At 36.5% G+C, this 20,629-nt stretch overlaps 1 protein-coding gene across 1 annotated transcript in view; it reads left to right on the top strand.

The window, feature by feature from the left end:
• Positions 1 to 20,629, top strand: part of LOC143725517 (polycomb protein SCMH1) — a 45,051-nt gene that overhangs the window by 20,770 nt on the left and 3,652 nt on the right. The window contains exons 8-14 of the mRNA XM_077217986.1: positions 9,148 to 9,440; positions 10,452 to 10,578; positions 12,824 to 13,027; positions 16,573 to 16,734; positions 17,017 to 17,145; positions 18,318 to 18,530; positions 20,365 to 20,522. Of these exons, the coding sequence (XP_077074101.1) occupies positions 9,148 to 9,440; positions 10,452 to 10,578; positions 12,824 to 13,027; positions 16,573 to 16,734; positions 17,017 to 17,145; positions 18,318 to 18,530; positions 20,365 to 20,522 (1,286 nt within the window). The remainder of the gene's footprint in view (positions 1 to 9,147; positions 9,441 to 10,451; positions 10,579 to 12,823; positions 13,028 to 16,572; positions 16,735 to 17,016; positions 17,146 to 18,317; positions 18,531 to 20,364; positions 20,523 to 20,629) is intronic.

The following is a 20,629-nucleotide window of genomic DNA, read 5'->3' as shown; positions in this document are numbered from 1 at the left end:
CGTGATATAAAGTCACAATTGTGTTGTAAAGGTAGAATAGCTTGATATAAAATCACAATTGTGTTATAAAGTCAGAATTGCGTGATATAAAATCACAATTGTGTTATAAAGTCAGAATAGCGTGATATAAAGTCACAATTGTGTTATAAAGTCAGATTAGCGTGATATAAAGTCACAATTGTGTTGTAAAGGTAGAATAGCGTGATATAAAGTCACAATTGTGTTATAAAGTCAGAATAGCGTGATATAAAATCACAATTGTGTTATAAAGTCAGAATTGCGTGATATAAAATCACAATTGTGTTATAAAGTCAGAATAGCGTGATATAAAGTCACAATTGTGTTATAAAGTCAGATTAGCGTGATATAAAGTCACAATTGTGTTGTAAAGGTAGAATAGCGTGATATAAAGTCACAATTGTGTTATAAAGTCAGAATAGCGTGATATAAAGTCACAATTGTGTTATAAAGTCAGAATAGCGTGATATAAAGTCACAATTGTGTTATAAAGTCAGATTAGCGTGATATAAAGTCACAATTGTGTTATAAAGACAGAATTGCGTGATATAAAGTCACAATTGTGTTATAAAGTCAGAATAGCTTGATATAAAATCACAATTGTGTTATAAAGTCAGAATTGCGTGATATAAAATCACAATTGTGTTATAAAGTCAGAATAGCGTGATATAAAGTCACAATTGTGTTATAAAGTCAGATTAGCGTGATATAAAGTCACAATTGTGTTGTAAAGGTAGAATAGCGTGATATAAAGTCACAATTGTGTTATAAAGTCAGAATAGCGTGATATAAAGTCACAATTGTGTTATAAAGTCAGAATAGCTTGATATAAAATCACAATTGTGTTATAAAGTCAGATTAGCGTGATATAAAATCGCAATTGTGTTATAAAGTCAGAATTGCGTGATATAAAATCCAATTGTGTTATAAAGTCAGAATTGCTTGATATAAAGTCGCAATTGTGTTATAAAGTCAGAATTGCGTGATATAAAGTCGCAATTGTGTTATAAAGTCAGAATTGCGTGATATAAAATCCAATTGTGTTATAAAGTCAGAATTGCTTGATATAAAGTCGCAATTGTGTTATAAAGTCAGAATTGCGTGATATAAAGTCGCAATTGTGTTATAAAGTCAGAATTGCGTGATATAAAATCCAATTGTGTTATAAAGTCAGAATTGCCTGATATAAAGTCACAATTGTGTTATAAAGTCAGAATAGCTTGATATAAAGTCACAATTGTGTTATAAAGACAGAATTGCGTGATATAAAGTCGCAATTGTGTTATAAAGACAGAATTGCGTGATATAAAGTCGCAATTGTGTTATAAAGTCAGAATAGCCTGATATAAAATCGCAATTGTGTTATAAAGTCAGAATTGCGTGATATAGTCACAATTGTGTTATAAAGTCAGAATTGCGTGATATAAAGATGCAATTCGGCAAATACTGAAGTTTAGAGCTTAAATATCAAAATGAACTCTACAACCTAGGTAAAAGCACATTGCACAAAAGTATTATAGTCCAAACAAAGTCAAAAACAAGTAATTCTTGTTGAACTTGAATTTGCTTCATGACAAGTAAAAAAGTATGTTCAAATGTATGGAAGCTTGTTTCTGACACAGAATAAATAAAAAAAAGGTAATTGCGACTTTTTCTAACAATTCTGACCTTTTTTCTCACAATTGCGAGTTATAAAGTCAGAATTGAGTGTGATATAAAGTCACATTTCAACAAATGCTGAAGCTTAGAGGTTAAATATAAAAAAATGAACTACATCCTAGGTAAAAACACATTGCACAGAAGTATTATATTCCAAACAAAGTCTGAAAGTAACTCTAGTTTGAAGATGGTGCTGATGGTTGATTTATAGCTGTCTAGTTTTGTCATGTCCTACTTGCATCAAGTGTGCATCTGAAATCGCATACTGTCTGAGTAGGTATACTACATTTGAATTTACTTTATGACCTGTAAAAAAGTTCATATGTATGGAAGCTTGTTTCCGCCACAGATTTAAAAATAAAAAAGGTAAAAAGGCTTTTTATCTCACAATTCTGACTTTCTTTCTAGCAATTTGCCGTCAGTGTTGTTGTTGTTAACTAAAACTAAATCTGAAACTATTGGTAATTGAAATAACTGAGATGGAGTAAAATATAAATATTAGTTGAAAAACTATTACGTCCTTAAGTCTTGATGTTGTTTTAGGCTCTACTAGAACAGGTTTATCCTGCTTGAATGTTGATTATTTTCCTCATATTCTCCATTGTTGCGGCTCCTCTCTTGTCTCTTCCCAGTCTGTCAGTAACGCTCTGTTTACTTCCTGTCTCTATGAAGCCCCTCCTTCTGAAAAGCACACTGTGCTCTGATTGGTCGGCGGGATTAGTGTGTTGTGATTGGTTGAGCGCTTCGAGTGTGTTTGAGTGTGACACTACTAGCTCACTCAAACAGGCCCCGCCCCTTTAAAGGGGTCGTACACTGGGCGAGAAGCGCAGCGCCACATCTTTAAAATTTGAAAACTGTACACACACCACCGGCACTATCTGGCTCAGGACCCGGTTCAAAATCCTGCCGCGCCATAGAGCGCCATTTACATCATTTTATATGAAATGTACATTATATTTGTCTCAAATCGTCATTATATACTGTATTCATATTCATGAACATATTCATACATTCATATTCTGTATTCAGTATGTATATACGGACTTCACCCTGTGCTGCAAGATACATTTAGTTTAACATTCATTTACAGAAATCAGCTGCGTGGATAAAAATTATCGGATTTTGTGCACACTGTGCTCTGATTGGTCGGCCGGAGCAGTGTGTTGTGATTGGTCGAGCGCTTCGAGTGTGTTTGGGAAATGTCCCGCCGCTTACCATAACCACCAGTTTAACACACTACTAACTAACTCAACCAGGCCCCGCCCCTTTATTCTCCGTATTAATTATTTAAATGAGGAATATTGTGACGTGTTCGATCCCGGAATAAACTCAAGATTACAATGGAGGCGTACAATGGTTTCAGGGAGTTCAGGAACAGTGCACACTGTCCTATAAAATAAAGGCAAAAAAAATCTCATGATGACCTGTAAACGATTTGTGTGAACACCAGGGGGCGCAACAGCTCTCTCAAACTCCTCATGAGATCACATGACCGCTGCTGTGTAACAGTTGAAGATCTTCTGACATCAGCGCACTTTTCTTTCAATCCGAATCACAGCTGTCGTATTGTGTATGATTTTTTTCTGTGAATTCCTCTCATGTCTGGTTATATTTTAAAGTGTCTTTCTGCAATTTCAGCCTTTAAAACTTTAAAACATTACAATTCAGTTCTACTCTAATAACTATTCCCATCTGTCCTAAACTCAAACCTCCTCTGGCATTTGGGATTGAAACAAAAATATGATTTCATTCAAATAAATGTAATTAAAAAAACAAAAAACAAAGAAGAATCATTTAGCTTAGACAAAGAGCCTAATGGCCTAATAAGAGCTTTATTTCAGCTAACGAGAACTATTTTTAATTTATGTATTTAACAATAACAACATTGGTCAGCCTAGCTGTAAATCATTCTCGTTGTCATGACGACCCACACAGTTACCCCGCCTTCACTGTATGTTACCTGCTTGTGAACAATCTCACACTGAATTCTAATGATTTAATTAGGACTTACTAGGAGGGATTAATTATGATCATTGTGGTTGCTTTATTCAGTGAAGTATTTAGTAAAGCGCTGTAGGCTTTCACAGCGAGACTGACTGCATTTGACAATCTTGTATGTATAGTGTATATATAGCACATGATTTGAACTTGCCAACTGTAACGTCACTTTTGCTACTAAAGTTTAAGTTCTTCTCACGAGAATGGATCGCAAAAGTAATGACTGTCTTTAGGAAGAGCCTTATTTGACCAAACAAAATCCAGTCCGTTTTATGATGTTTTATTTTGCAAAACATAAAACGTCCTGGATTTTGTTTGGTCAAATAAGGCACCATACTGAAGTCATGAATTAGCTGGGATTCAAGCCAGATCTTGTGTTTTGAATGAAGTCAGTATGAGTTATAGATGATGATATACGTGTTTCCGTTAATGTTCATTCGGCCGCAGCTGGAATTAATTCTGAGTTGGTGCTTTGCAGAAAATTTTCCCAAATTATACAAAACTCTGTGCCGGATCTCCTGTTCCTGTGTTTATAATTCTCCGCTGCATGTTGTGATGCAAATTACAGACATTTGTTTAAAGGATTTATTTTGGATCCGGATAATGTGGAATGACCTGCTCTGTTTATTTTTGTTGTAGCCCATCCAAGTAATTATGTGTAAATGAGATAATTAGCGAGCGATCCGTGCGGGTCAGGAGGGATTTGAGACTTTCTGTGAAAATAAACAAATCACACACTTAGAAACACACTGAGAAAAGATGGAAAATTAGCGGAGGAACTGGACAGATGGAGAGGAAAGTGGTAAGAGTGTTTACAGAAAAGACCAAAGAACTGCTGTTAGAGCAACATCACACAGACCAACACACTTACAGTTAACTCCCATTAACTCCCATTTCAAATCAGGTTTATTGGCAAAATCGACTGACTTTCAACTTTTTGCAATGAACAAATCAAACAAAATTAATTGAAATAGCTCAAAAACAACAAGAGTGTCAAGTGGTTTCCCTTAAATCAGCTGAAAATGTAACTTTTAAAGTCTTGTGCAGTCTCAAAATTATTCAACCCCCTGAAGAGAATCCTACACAACAGCACAGATCTGCAAAACAGGTGTTTTCTCACTAATCAAGGGCTTCATTAGTTGCATCAGGTGTGCTTGAGCTAGAACACATGAAATATCTTAACTGGATAGGTTTGTTAGGTGTCACGTTTGACTGCATGTTAGAAATATGGTGAAGTCAAAAGAATGGTCTCAAAAATTAAGAGAAGCTATCATTGCCCTTCACAAACAAGGAACAGGATACAAAAAGATAGCGAAGGCACTAAATGTTCCTAGAGACACCATTGGAAGCATAGTTTGCAAGTTCAAAGTTAAAGAAACGGTGGTTACACTACCTGTACGGGGCAGAAACAAGAAGCTATCAACGACTGCAACCAGATTTCTGAGAAGGCCAGATCAAAAAACCCTTGAGGGACTGTAAGAGACCAGCAGCAAGACTTGGTGGCAACAGGCACTGAGGTTTCAGCTGCAAAGTAAGTTACGTACTAAATGCATGCCAGAACTCCAAGACTACACCACTACTGATCCAAACGCACAAGAAAAGTGCTCAAAATCATACAAGTAAACCACAGACGTTTTGGGATTGCGATGAAACAAATGGGAACTTTTTGGCCCTGTGGATCAGCGGTAAGTCTGGAAGAAGAATAATGAAGCATATGCTGTGAAGAACACTGTCTACAGTTCAGCATGGTGAGGCTCGGTGATGCTCTGCGGCTGATTTACATCCTCTGACACTGGAAACCGGGAGTGTGTGGAAGGCAAGATGGATTAATTGAAGTATCAGGAAATCCTAGGAGAAAACACCATGCCAAAGCTTAAGCTTAAAGGTGCACTGTGTGATTTTTAGCGGCATCTAGTGGTGAGGTTACGAATTGCAACCAACGAACGTTACGGTGGCCGACAGGAAGTGATGTCATCGTCTGAGACAGCAGAGAGTAGCCAGTTCAACAATTAGGTTTCTTTACAAGGATGAATTAAGAAATTATGTTTACTTAATTATTCAGTAAAACTGTTATTGTGAATATTATTGTTACTTTTTCATCATTGTGTCAGTGTTTTATTCGCTGAACTAAGCTTGCTTCCTTGCACGAAGAGCAACATAGTAACGAAACGCGTTTGTCCTTTTAGGGCCACTGTAGAAACATGGCGACACAATATGTAGAAGGGGGTGTCCGCGGTTATGGAGATATAAATGTCTCATTCTAAGCTAATAAAAACAGGTTCATTATGCAAGGTCTTCATACACCACTGAAAACATAGTTATGGATCTTATATTGCATTTCTGTCAATAGATCCTCAGAAATATTACACAATGCACCTTTAAGCTTGTTGGAATGGACCTTCCAACAAGACAATGATCCCAAACATACCTCAGTTTCCACCAAGGCTTGGTTGCAGAAGAAGTCCTGGAAGAGTCTACATCACCGTCACCTGACTTGAACCCCATAGAAAACCTCTGGTGGGATTTGAAGAAGGCGCTAACCCAAGAGTATTACTGAACTAGAGGCCATTGCTCATGAGGAACGGGCTCAGATTCCTCAGAAGCTGCTGTCTGGTTATACATCTCGTTTACAGCAAAAGGTTGTTCTAATAAGTACTAAAGATGCTGCCATGAAGGGGTTGAATCATTTTGAGACTGCAGAAGTCATTAAAAGTGGCATTTTCAGTTGAGTTTGGGGAAACCACTTAAAACATTTGTTGTGTTGAACTATTTCAATTGCGGATGAAAATTAGCCAGTGTTGGCTAAATCTTTTACATATTGTTATACGTACTATTATTGTGTACTGTCCCTGATTAAATAAATAAAATTTGCCCAGTGACCTCTGTCCATCATGGCCTCCTAATCATGTCCATATATATATATATATATATATATATATATATACTAATTGGTTTCATCACTCTGTCTCCTCTCCATCAGTAAGCTAGTGTGTGTGTGTGTGGTGGGTGTTTTGGCGCAATATGGCTGCCGTCACATCATCCGGGTGGTGCTGCACATTGGTGGTGGTTGAGGAGATTCCCCCTTCTATATAAAGCGCTTTTAGTGCTGAGAAAAGCGCACTAAATATATATATATGTATATACATTTAATGAATTATTATTATTATTTTGTTAGCATACAGCAAAAAGTCTGTCAATTTTACCATAAACCTGATTTGCAATGGCGGTCAAATAATTTTGGTTACAACAATATGACTCTGGCTCTATGTACCGTGGATGTCTCAGTATTTTAGCTGTGCTGTACTGTAGGGCAGTGTGTCATGTTGAAACTCAAGCCCGTCTGTGTGATCGCTGCCATATGCTTCAGTACGAGTGTGTCAGATCTCTGGCGAACTCTTTAAGGCCCTTTTCCTCCCGCACACCCTCTAATTTAGTTATACTGGAGTTATTTAGGGTAAACACACTCGTATCCACAGCCATGCCTAAGGGCTTTTCTGTATGTGTGTAAAAGGACTGTATGTGTTCAGATGTAAGTGTGTGTGTTTGGTGAGGTCATGACTTCTGAATGTTAACAGGACTTTCCATGAATAAGCTACAAAATAGGGCTCCTGTTTTTTGTGCTATTTGAACGAACGGTCGTACTTGAAAGGATAGTTCAACCAAAAATGAAAATTCTGTCATTAATTACCTTCATACAGTCAATTTATTTGATAAAATTGGTTGCATTAGCCCTGTTTTGTAGTAATACACAATGAAACATCAACATTAAATATACAACTAGGGTGTTATTGGATGTTTTAGATTATGAGAGATTGATATATGAGAGCTGAAATATGCGGCTAAAACTGGAAGTGTAAAAACGAATGACATTTTAGCTTACCGCAAATCAAGTTTACTGAATTAAAACTTTTTTTTTTATACAAAATATGTAATTTACCAAATAATTTATACAATATGGGTCAGATTTACAAAGGGCAACAGGGCAAATTAGCATGAGAGCGCAATCCCGTAAAAGCGCTGATGGGAGTGTAAAGTTATGTGCGTGATCTACTGACGACGAGCAAATTAAAGAACAGACACAGCCGGATCATTTCTATAATGACCAGCACAATTTACCAAGAGCAGCGCAAATTAGCCTCTGTTTTAAGACATTGGTCTGTAAATAATGACGCAAATACCAGTATATTGACTAGATTCCTTAGTAAAATCACATTGCATAATTCATTTAAATTCTCTCCTCCCATAAATACTGCATCTGAAAGGGAAACTCCTACAAATGCATATGCAATAAAGTCAGCCGCAAAAATAACCCTGTCCACACCTTTTCAGCGCTCATTTTTCATTGTGAGTCTTTAGTAAATCCTGACAAAAGAGGGTTTCCGCTGGAGCAAGATGTTAGTAAATCTGGCCCTAAAATTGCTAGAAAATCAAAGCCTTATGTTTAAGTTGAGTTCCAAATTTGAAGTTGATACCACAAAAATTGTGCCTGCTAAAGGTTTTAAAGTTTCATTTCTATGGTTAACTTGATGTCCAATTTCACAATGGTTTTCAAAGGATGAATTTTGAGCGTTTAAACTTTGGAATGATAGAATTGACTGTTAGATTGATAGATTAATTAGGCTACTTCAAATGGATCTGTTTTTTTTTTACTTTCTTCTGAGGGTTTCTTAGATTAGTCGGTTAAACAATTTCTCTTTAAACTAGTGCTGTAGGATTAATCACAATTTCCATGTAATCGCACTTAAACTGATTTGGCTGATCACAATTTCGAAATCGCAAATGCTGATTATTTGTAATGCGCAGCTTGTCATTGATGATCGGCTCTGTAAACGCTGCTCTCTCTGAAAGCACTGCGAGTTTGAGTCGCTTATAACGTGCATTTGAAAAAGTAACACGACGCCCTCTGGTGTTCAGATGGATATGTGGTGTGTGTAAGATGCCCTCTGGTGTTCAGATGTGTGTGTGTGTGTGTGTGTGTGTGTGTGTGTGTGTGTGTGTGTGTGTGTGTGTGTGTGTGTGTGTGTGTGTGTGTGTGTGTGTAAGATGCCCTCTGGTGTTCCTGTGTGTGTGTGTTTGTGTGTGTGGGTAAGATGCCCTCTGGTGTTTGTGTGTGTAAGATGCCCTCTGGTGTTCCTGTGTGTGTGTGTGTGTGTGTGTGTGTGTGTGTGTGTGTGTGTGTGTGGGTAAGATGCCCTCTGGTGTTTGTGTGTGTGTGTGTGTGTGTGTGTGTGTGTGTGTGTGTGTAAGATGCCCTCTGGTGTTCAGGTGTGTGTGTGTGTGTGACGCCCTCTGGTGTTCAGATGGAGCAGCATTTACTACCGATCAGCCGCTGCACTGACAAACTGCGCATAAAATAATCTACTTTAAACTTTATTGAAATTCGTTGTGGAAATCCCTGGTTTTTGTTAATAATAATTTTGATCAAATGTCACTTTCATTCTCATTATTTTCATTTTGCTTTATTTTTTGCAGTCACCGCTCCAAAACCGGGTCCCACATCTTCCTCGTCCTCAAACCCCAAACCGCCGCGGCGCACCATGCCGTCTCCGTACCGGCTGCCGACTCCTCTTCCTCAGCTCCCCGTGAGGAAGGGCATCAGGGGCCGGCGGCCCAAGAGCGAGACCATCGCGCTTCTGAAAGCTCTGGCCGCTTCCACCTCGGCCCAGGACACAGAAGACCCCGGAGCTGCCACGCCCCAAACCACGCCCATCTCCCAGCATCCCCTGCGCCCGTACAAGAAGAGGGGACCAAAACCAGGCAGCAAGGTAGCATCAAATGAGTTCTGTGTGTATTTACGAAAGGACTGTCACGTGAGATAATGTTGTGGTAGTGGTGCAGCGGATCACAAAATTCACGGTTCGGATCATTTTCACATTAATGCATTTGGCCGATGCTTTTATCCAAAGCAACATGCATTGCATTACAAGGTACACATTTTACATTCTTATCAGTTCTTGCTTTCCCTGGGAATCGAACCCATGACCTTGATGTTGCAAGCGTCAACTCTCTACTGTTTGAGCTACAGGAAAGCTCAAACGTATCAGCAAATTCGTATCGGGGGGTAACTTTGCTTTTTATTTATAATTTAAACCTCACTTGAAGTTCTTCAATACCACACCAAAAACTACTAGCGTACCTGATAAAGTTCAAACATTATTAAAAACAAGTGAACAGTCAGTAATCAAATAAGAACAAATACACAAATTACAAGCAGAGATGAATACTAAATAACAAAGTTACAAAGTCTAACAGTAGTGTTCAGGTACAGAAGTTAATTATTAAGCCTATATGTAAAAAAACACTATTTGTTCACTGTACTAATTATATATAGTTTCATCTTTGTTAAAGCTGTATCTTGTTGTTTTATTAACATTAATGTCACAGGAATAAGTAGGAGTATTAGGCTGCTGTCACTTTAAGACCAAATGCACAAACATCTGGTATTTCTCAACTGTCAACTTATGACATAACCGAGAGAATACTGGCTGAGACGGGTATTTAGACATCATTTTGTGTTTATATGTCCGTTCAAGGGCACAGAAATGGGAAAGAGGAATCAATCGGTGCTATTTTACAATGTTTACAATGTTTGAATGTGTAAATTGGCAAGACAAAACATCCAAATTATTAACTTTCACTCTATGATGGTTAAATTTAGCAGTTAATCCGCAAATCACATGCCGTGGGGCAGCTGGTCCGTACTGATGCACCCCTATGTTGTGGAGGTTTGTCATTCTGTGAAATACTGAAGCTTATCATGTGTTTCTGTTTCTCAGAGGAAGTCCAGACTCCTTCAGAGCTCCATGTCTATATCAGCCAGCTCAGACTCCAGGGTTCCCATGACTCGCATGCCCAGCGATGGACTCTCTTCTCTGGGATCCCCATCATCTGTGGTGTCTACTGGTATCAAATACAACTTCTAATATCCTGTATGCTGCCACACAGAGGAACATCTGACGTCTGATCTGTATATTTAATTACATATCCACAATAATCCAACTATGTAACTACAATATTAGACTACATAGCCACGGTGATCAGATTATACTAAATGGACTATATAACTAAATGATATGCTTCCACACAGAGGAACATCTGACGTCTGATCTGTATATTTAGATTACATATCCACAATAATCAAACTATGTATCTACAATAATTAGACTACATAGCCACGAAGATCGGATTATACTAAATAGACTATATAACTAAAGTATATGCTTCCACACAGAGGAACATCTGACGTCTGATCTGTATATTTAGATTACATATCCACAATAATCAAACTATATAACTACAATAATTAGACTACATAGCCACGAAGATCGGATTATACTAAATAGACTATATAGCTAAAGTATATGCTTCCACACAGAGGAACATCTGACGTCTGATCTGTATATTTAGATTACATATCCACAATAATTAAACTATATAACTATAATAATTATACCACATAGCCACGGTGATCGGATTATACTAAATAGACTATATAACTAAAGTAATCAGACTACAAAACCACAGCAGAACATATGACCATAATAATCAGATTATATAACCATAATAAGTAGGCTATATACAGTAGCTGCAGTAATCAGACTGTAACCATTTTAATTATCAGACCATACAACCATAATAATCAAACTATATATCCACTGGGATCAGACTATATAACTACAGTTATCAGACTACATAGTCACAGTGATCAGATAATATTACCTTGGCTAACTGACTATATAACCACAATAATCAGATTATATAACCATAATAATTAGACTATATACAGTAACTGCAGTAATCAGACTATAACCACAATTATCAGACCATATGATCATAATTATCCGACTATATAACCACTGTGATCAGACTAGATAACCTCAGTAATCAGACTATATAACTAGAAATCAGACTATATATCCATGAGTAGACTCAGCAACTACAGTAATAAGATTGTAACCACAATTATCAGACCATATGAGCATAATAATCAGATTATATAACCACTATAATCTGACTTCATATGCCCAATAATCAGAGTATATACCTACAGTAATCAGACTATATAACCATAAGTAGACTCAGCAACTACAGTAATAATACTGTAATCAGAATTATCAGACCATACGACCATAAAAATCATACTATAAAACTACAATGATCAGACCAGATAACCTCAATAATCAGGCTACTACACTCATCAGACCATATAAGCAATTTAATCAGACTACATATCTGTAATAATCAGCCACAGTAATTTAAGAGTAATCATGCAGTAATCAGACTACATAACCAAATAAATCTAATAGTGTGGCAGTGGTGTATAACAGCAATGACTTTATTTTGACTATATAGTCAGACTATATAGTAATAATGTCATAATGTGATTGAGACTTTCTAACCAAAATAATCACTATGAAAATCATCTTGTATAATCATATTAAACATTTGTTTTAACTAGGGGTGTAGCGATACCGTCATGTCACGATTAGATACATATCACGATACTGAACTCAAGATACGATATTATTGCGATACTCCAAGACATATGATAAAAGCTTAACAAAAACTGTACTGTTGTTTAAAATGCTAAATATGATTTTACATTGTGTGTGTAATGAATAGACTTGGACTTGGTGCTAGAAACCCAATGCACTGGACAATAGAGACACCAAAATAAAAATATTCATGATTCTGAAGCTGAAAATACAGAGTTATTTTAGACGAATAGGATTGCACTCTGTCACTGACTAGATATATTTAAAATAATATAGCCCACCTTTTTCTGGTAGCATAAGACATTTGGCATTATCAGGACCCACAAATATTCCCCCATTGCTTTATTATACATTATATTCAACATCATATATAGTAGTTTAATGTAGGACTGACACTAAAACTCTTTAAAAAAAAAAAACATTTCCTCACACAGAAATTAAAATTTTTGGTGAACTATTCACGATACACATTGATGCATTTTTGTATTGCGATAAATTTTGACACGATATATTGTTACACCCCTAGTTTTAACCAGACTAACCAAATGGTGTCAACAATGTGGATGGTGAGGTTAATAAAGCTTTAATGGAGTAGATCCGAATGTTTCAGTTCAGTAGTGTTTACACACGCATGTCCTGTCCATGTCCATCAGTGTGTGTGTACGTGAAGAAGCACGGGAACTGCGGGCCGCATCTGGACCGTAAGCAGGTTCAGAGACTGCCGGACCACTTCGGGCCCGAGGCGGTGAATCTGGTTCTGCAGAAGACGGTTCAGGCCTGTCTGGATTGTGCGTACCAACCCAAAGTGCTTCTGGGATGCCTTCAGAGCCAAGGAGGCGGAGGAGAGGTGGTCAGAGGTACAGTCTTCAGAGTTAAGAAACAGTGACACTAGCCGCGTTTTCATAACAGATTTGCGCAAAACTTTTCTGATATTTTCTTAGGGTACGTTTAACACGATAACAATATGCTTAAAACTGAGAAGTTTTTTCTTTGAGTTTGACACCATTGTCAAAACAATCCCCATTCACAAGGACCTGCGAAAACGACTGAAAACGCTGTATTCTGCTGCCAGGCCAGTAGATGGCGATGAAACGCTATAGACTGAACACGTAATAGGCATGTGCATGATGTCATCGTCTTCAGAGATTCACGGTTTTGTTGTTTACATGGAGACCGTTTTCAAAAACTTGCATTTTGAAACCCGTTTTCAAAACTTTGTGTTTTCAGGCACCCAAAACGCCGTTTTCGTGTAAACGAACGGTGTCATGTAAACGAACGGTGTCATGTAAAAAGCCCCTAAATGTTGATAAAAAACTATTGCGAAATGACGGTGTTTCCATTAACCGATGTTATGCGACTAAAACATAAATTATTTGTTTTATAAATTCGCGATAATTCATTCCAACAATCAAGGCAACGGATGTTTGAAGATTTACATATATCCCAGCCACCGCACTAGACATTATTTTTATTGGAAGGAGACGTAAGCGTGTATCCAAGCATTAATGGCAAGGAAATCCTCTTATACTGTGAGCGGCACATATGAGGAGTTTCTGGGTGATTCTCCCTAATTTCTGCTTCAAGCTCTTGATCAATTGTGGCATTTTTTTGTTGTTGTTTAGAATCCAGTATTCCTGCAATGCTTTTGTGTTTTCACGGATGCAAACAGCGCGCTTTTCGGCGTCTCACGCTTTTTTCACGTCAGTTTGGGTGACTTGGGTCTGAGACTGAGAGGGTCTTATTATAATTTCACAAAGTCATCTGAAGCCATTCCATAGCTTAATGTGAGGGACAGAAGTCTATTTACATCATTAAATTAAAGTTTACGAAAACTCGTTTTTTCCCTCCTCTGCGGCTGTCAATCATTCTCCATTCAGTATTCAAACAGCGCGCGCCTCGTCCGGTTACAGCAGGATGCACGGTAAAACTCTCTCCAATATGATATATTCACGCTATAGTGCTTGATCTGTAGATAAAAGGCTGTGGATTTGCATAAAATTACTTTATTTTGTGTATTTGTTTATTATGTTTGTTGCTGTTTTTAAACGACTCGCTACCGTGCCTGTTAGCAGAACGACTATGAATCGGCATCAAACGCACAATAACTGGAATTTAAAACTGTGAAGGAACAAATGATCAATAAACTGTTGGACAGATATACACTAGGATTTGTGCGCTCGACATTTCTCCGCTTTGTGCCGTGAACTTTTAAATGCGCACTTGTGCAGCGCAGCGCTGTGACTCCATGTTGCTTTGAGCACATCATTCTGCACCCGCGATGCGCATACGGGCTTTGTGCGCTCTGTTTTGAAGCTTCATGGTTTTGCGCACTGAAAGATTATTAAAAGCCTATTTATTTTTTTATACCTATCCTGCAAAATACATTTAAAATAAGTATAATTTAATTGTATATTATTTGTGTGTAGTGTAGTGTAGGCTACACAAATATATACACTTCTGAATTCTTGACATTCATATATAATATAAAATTGTGAAATCTATGATTGCATGATTGAATTTTAAAAGAGTACTAATAGTAATTTGTTTTTATTAATTTGTAATTTGTTTAGTTAATAAAAAAAATTACTGTGCAGATTTTTTCAAGAATTACTTTTTGCTGCTGATTTATACACACATTAAGTTTAATAAAAATACATAATACATTTATGTAATATTTAAAGGTGTTAACTGTAATCTTACACTGCAAAATTATAACTTACAAAGGATTAAATTCATCACAATTATGGATATTTGCCGCGGGGCGAGGGCTTCGCTAACCTCTCTCTTTTTTGACCATGTGTTTGCATCCCTGTGTTTTATGAGTTTAATGAAGAACTCGGTCTCGTCTTCTGTGCAAACACACCGCTCCATCTATGTCAGGTGACCTGTAAATGGAAAAAATAAATGTTTCCATTGCAGGTTTAAAAAAATATATTTCTTTTTCGAATTGCCTGAAAAACCTCCTCATGTGAGCGTAAAAACTTTTTTGCGATATATAGCAGTTTTTGCGAAATTGACGTGTTTCCATTGGGCGAATTTTCAATTCGCAATTTCAATTTGCACAATTTGAAGGGTAATGGAAACACGGCTACAGATATAATAGATATATTACTCCCACTGGAGGGAATTTTTCATGCTCAAACAGCAACATTACACACTAAAGAATAGGGCTGGGTATCGAGTTCGATACTTTTAAGGCACTGATACCATTGAGTATCAAAATATGTCTTGTCGTTCGGTACCAAATTTCGATACCTGAGGGGTTAATCTTGTCAAAGTTAGTGAAACAATAAGCATGCAGCATGTATGATGTGCACAAATCAAGAGGCATCAAGGAAAAACAGTAGTTTACGTGATATGAATTGACAGATAGTCCTTCATATTCAAATAGTCCTTTTGTATTAGTGTAATATACTCTCTTTGACAACATTTCATTTGAGAGAAACCATCATCACGTCACAGAAGAAGGTCTACACGGCAACCCGTCAAAATAAAAGTCTGGTTTAACTTAAATAAACTGCGATAGAAATATATTACTCTTGTGCAGTATAATGTAATACTACTACTAATACTACTAATAATAATAATATAATTATTATTAAAACAAATTGACAATGACAATTTTCATTATAATTTTAACAGTAAACCTCTGTTGTGTAGCATTTGTTTGCCAAAAAATTAAAGGGCTTGTTTAATTTTCATTTAAATTAAAAGATAAAATTTTTTATGCCTTCGTTTGATTACCAGAAAAGTTTAAATACACAACAAACAATAAAAAAAAAAAATAGTTCAAAGGCCCTTATTATTAAATTAATAAATTAAGTTGTTTTTATTAATTAAATTTATTAGATATGTTTTTGATTAAACCATTCAAATTAAATATGGACAAAATAAAACAGAAATCACAGAACTGGGTATAAAAAAAAAAGAATTTGATGAAAAAAAAGTGAAATTTTTGTTAAACTGTTAATAAATTGCTGTTAAATTGAACAATTTTCATGAATTGAATTAATTACACATGCTTTTTGAATAACAAAGTTTAATAGAACCACCCAAAAAACAAAAAAACCCCAGGAAAAACAGAATTAACTCAGAATAAACTAGATATCTAAAGTGTGCTTATCCTTAATGTTGGCTGCATTAACAATTTAGCTTTCTTGTTTTTTCCCCTCTTCACATTAATGTAACAGCCTCTGCTATAACATTATCTGCTTATAAAATTGGTATCGAAAAAAGAATTGTTCAGGTAACGGTATAAACATTTTTTGAACAATACCCAGCCCTACTAAGAAGAAAGATGAACATGTAATAAAGCATAATTGCTCCTCTAAACACAAACCTGCTGATTTTAAAGCACTCCCAGTAATGACGTGTTGTTGTGTGTGTGTGTGTGTGTGTCTAGTCCGAACAGATGGTGGGACGCGGTTGGTGAAGCTGCCGTCAGCGTCCAGCGCCGGGTGTGTGTTACGCTTCCTGGAACTGGTGTGTCGACACCTGCAGTGTGATAATCTGTTCAGCAGTCAACCGTTCAGTCCACACAACAACTATGAGCGCGCCAAATCAGGTACTTTTATCACCTCTATATCCTTGTCTGATGATACGATCCGTCGCAAAGGTGCTGTATGTAACTTTTTCACTCTATAAAGCATAAAAATACCATAATATGTTTGCAGATATTGATGAAACATGCTGAGGTCACATACTCATTTCTCTGAAAAACACTTCTACAACCTGTTATTTTACTTTGAAACGTGCGTTTCCGTGTTTGAAAGTGTTTTTGTTTTGGTGTGTGTGACATTGCATCACTCCCTTGTGATGTTGTGTGTGTGTGTGTGTGTGTGTTCAGTGAAGGAGGAGCTGCTGTCGGACGGGCCGTCTCTGATCAGGGCAGTGAAGAGGATCTCCAGGGAGTCTCCACCGTACTGCGCTCCTCTCTCCCCGAAACTCCTTCACACAGACACACACCCCTCAGAAGGTACAGCACTTCACAGATACAGGGACAATTGTTTTGTTTTTTTATGTAAAAAAATTGCAGGCATACAGAAATTTTACAAAATACACATTCAGACAAACACCCCCACCTCACAAAAAAACAACAACCCCAAAACAAAACATTTATTATTATATATTTATTTATTTATTATAGAGCTTGTAATTTGAAATATGTCCTTTGGGGGTGTTGAGTGTTTTAAGGTATTCAGTAATTGAACTTCTTTTAACCTTTCTCTCGTCACCTCACTCTCCACTCCTCCCAATCCTCCAAACAACAACAATAAAGATATTTAAAGGAGTAGTTCACTTTTTAAAAAACTTTTGCTGATAATTTACTCACCCCAATGTCATCCAAGATGCCCATGTCTTTCTTTCTTCAGTCGAAAAGAAATGAAGGTTTTTGATGAAAACATTCCAGGCTTTTTCTCCATATAACGGACTTCAATAGGACACAAACGTTTCGAGGACCAAATGACAGTTTCAGCGCAGCTTCAAAGGGCTTTAAACCATACCAGACGATGAATAAGGGTCTTATCTTGCGAAACGATCGCTCATTTCAAAAATAAGTAAAAAAGTTTAAGTTTTATAAGCATAAATGCTCGCCTTGCTCTGTTCTGTGATGCACGTTCGTGACTCTCCTGTTCGAACTCATTCATCAAAATGAACAAATCTTTTTCCGAGTCATTTCGTTCATTCACCGAACAGGAGAGTCACGAACGTGCATCACATGTTTTCATCAAAAACCTTAATTTCTTTTCAACTGAAGAAAGAAAGACATGGACACTTGGATGACATTGGGGTGAGTAAATTATCAGCAAAAGTTTTTAAAAAGTAAACTACTCCTTTAAATATCTTTAATATTACAGATCCATTACATGATAAACTTACTGAACTCGGCTCTATTTAAAACCTTTGAAAGGCGGGCAAATTTAGACAAATTCAAAATCAAGATTAATCACCATCAACACTGCATAAAGTTGATTGATTGCAATTTTAATTTGGTGATTGCTCTGCATTCAATAGTTTGTTGAAAACTCAATTTCTATTGATTTATGAAGAAAATGTGTGTGTGTGTGTGTATGTGTGTGTGCGTGTGTGCGTGCATGTGTGTGCGCGTGTGTGTGTGTGTGCATGCGTGTGCGTGTGTGTGTGCAGCCGAGACTCATCCTCCAGAGGAGAACGGGTTACTGAAGGAGCAGCGCTTCATGGACTCCGCCTCCAACTCCATGACGCCCCGCCCACAAACCCTGAGAAGCACCTCCGAATATCAATCAGCACCCAGCAGCCCGTATTACCATGGCAACAGGCCCCCTCTACGGCGACAGGCCTCCAACCCCCCACACACACACACACACAGGCGCGTGGAGGGTGAGCGTTTATGTGTGTGAAGCTGTCAGACTCATTCATTCATTTGTTCATTTGTTTTAAATCATCTGATCCAGGGTTTCCTAAAGTATGGTTTGTGAGTTGATGAAAAGAAAATAATTAAATTATTTTATCAATCATTTATCATCAAAATGTAAATAATACTAATTATATATATATATATATATATATATATATATATATATATATATATACACAGGTCCTTCTCAAAAAATTAGCATATTGTGATAAAGTTCATTATTTTCCATAATGTAATGATAAAAATTAAACTTTCATATATTTTAGATTCATTGCACACCAACTGAAATATTTCAGGTCTTTTATTCTAAATATATAAATATATGAAAGTTTCATTTTTATCATTACATTATGGAAAATAATGAACTTTATCTAATTTTTTGAGAAGGACCTGTGTATATATATATATATATTATATATAAATGTAATTATATAAATAACATACATATTGTAAATAATTGGTTAAACCATAAAAATGTGAAATTCTAATTATATAAATAAATAAATTGAAACGATTGTATAATAATAATAAGTAAAATCATAGCATCTAAATAATTATAATTATATAAATAAAAAGAAATTATAAAAAAAAAAAATATATATATATATATGAATAACAAATACTGTAAATAATTAAATCAAAAAAATGAATTCAAATTATGTAATAAAATAATTATTTTAACTATATTGTAAAATAACATGAATAAAACACTAGAAATGTAAATAATTCCAAATATATAATAAAATAATTATTGTAACTAATTATTGTGAAATAATTGTACAATGCATAATAAACTAAATATTTATTTTATAAAATTATATTTCAATAAAAAATCGAATTATATAAATAATTATTGTAAATATATGATATTTCAGTTATATCGCCATCAAACTGTTCATTTCATAAGAACAAATCCAGTTTTTGGTGGTATGACGCATTTAAGACCTTCAGATCTCCAGAAACTCTAGAGACAGCCGTCACTCGCTGCTTAACTAGCGATATCATGAAGATAATGAAAAATCAATCATCATATCATAGTCATAAAAATCATAATAATTATAATGCCGATGTTATTTCAGTAAAGAAATATTATTAGGCACTTTTTAGGAATGTATATAACAAAACAGGCGGAACAAGAGAGTATTTAATTGCTCTAGAAAGTAACGATGGTGTGTGTAATCGACGAGCTCGTCACGACTGTTTCCCGAAACCGTGTCGTCGCAAATTGGTCGTTCACCCGCGCTGATGTCACGCAGGTGATGGAGTAATAACTACTGTTAATCAATCTGTTTGAGATCGAATTAATGCAAGATGCTTTGCTATAAATTACAGACATCTGAGGAACATTTCTAATTTTTCTCAGTTATTTTGCTTTATTTCCAGATTCAATCATAGACTCGTTCTTGCGCACTAGAGCTCGTTCACACATGCGCACTCTTCAAAAACAACACTTTAAATCTCTTGACAAACTAAAAGACGTAAATGTATTGTATGTTTTGTAAATAAAAGACAGATTGCACTGAATGTCAGTTTGCTTATTCTGCTCAAGATCAGGATTTATTGAGTCACACGTCATGCAAACTAGAAACTGCTTTAACCGCAGGTCGAGAGTGTCGCTGAACACACAACTCTGCGATGCGGTTTGTTGGAACGATGGATTCGGGAAACACGACTCGTTAAACTGATGATAACGACAGAACTTAGGATCATATTAGGCTAACGATGCTTTCGGGAAACACACCCGAGGCTGAAGAAACTGCATTATTTGCTAATCAAACGCATGTTCTGTGTTTCCAGCCGCGAGCTCGACTACGGGTCCCGAGGCGGCGGAGCGGGACCTTCCCAGAACCCCCGGCAGGAGCCCGTCCTCCTGGTCCATAGAGGAAGTGATGCAGTTTGTGTGTGACGCGGATCCCACAGCCCTAGCCCCGCACGCTGAGCTCTTCAGAAAACACGTCAGTGAATCAATGAGACACCTTCACACACACACACACACACACACACACACACACACACACACACACACACACACACACACACACACACACACTCTCTCACGCTT

The sequence above is a fragment of the Siphateles boraxobius genome, unplaced genomic scaffold (assembly GCF_051911475.1).
Source record: "Siphateles boraxobius isolate OS27281-9 unplaced genomic scaffold, OSU_SipBor_1 77, whole genome shotgun sequence".
NCBI classification, from domain to species: domain Eukaryota; kingdom Metazoa; phylum Chordata; class Actinopteri; order Cypriniformes; family Leuciscidae; genus Siphateles; species Siphateles boraxobius.
This window is presented reverse-complemented; position numbering and strand designations above follow the sequence as displayed.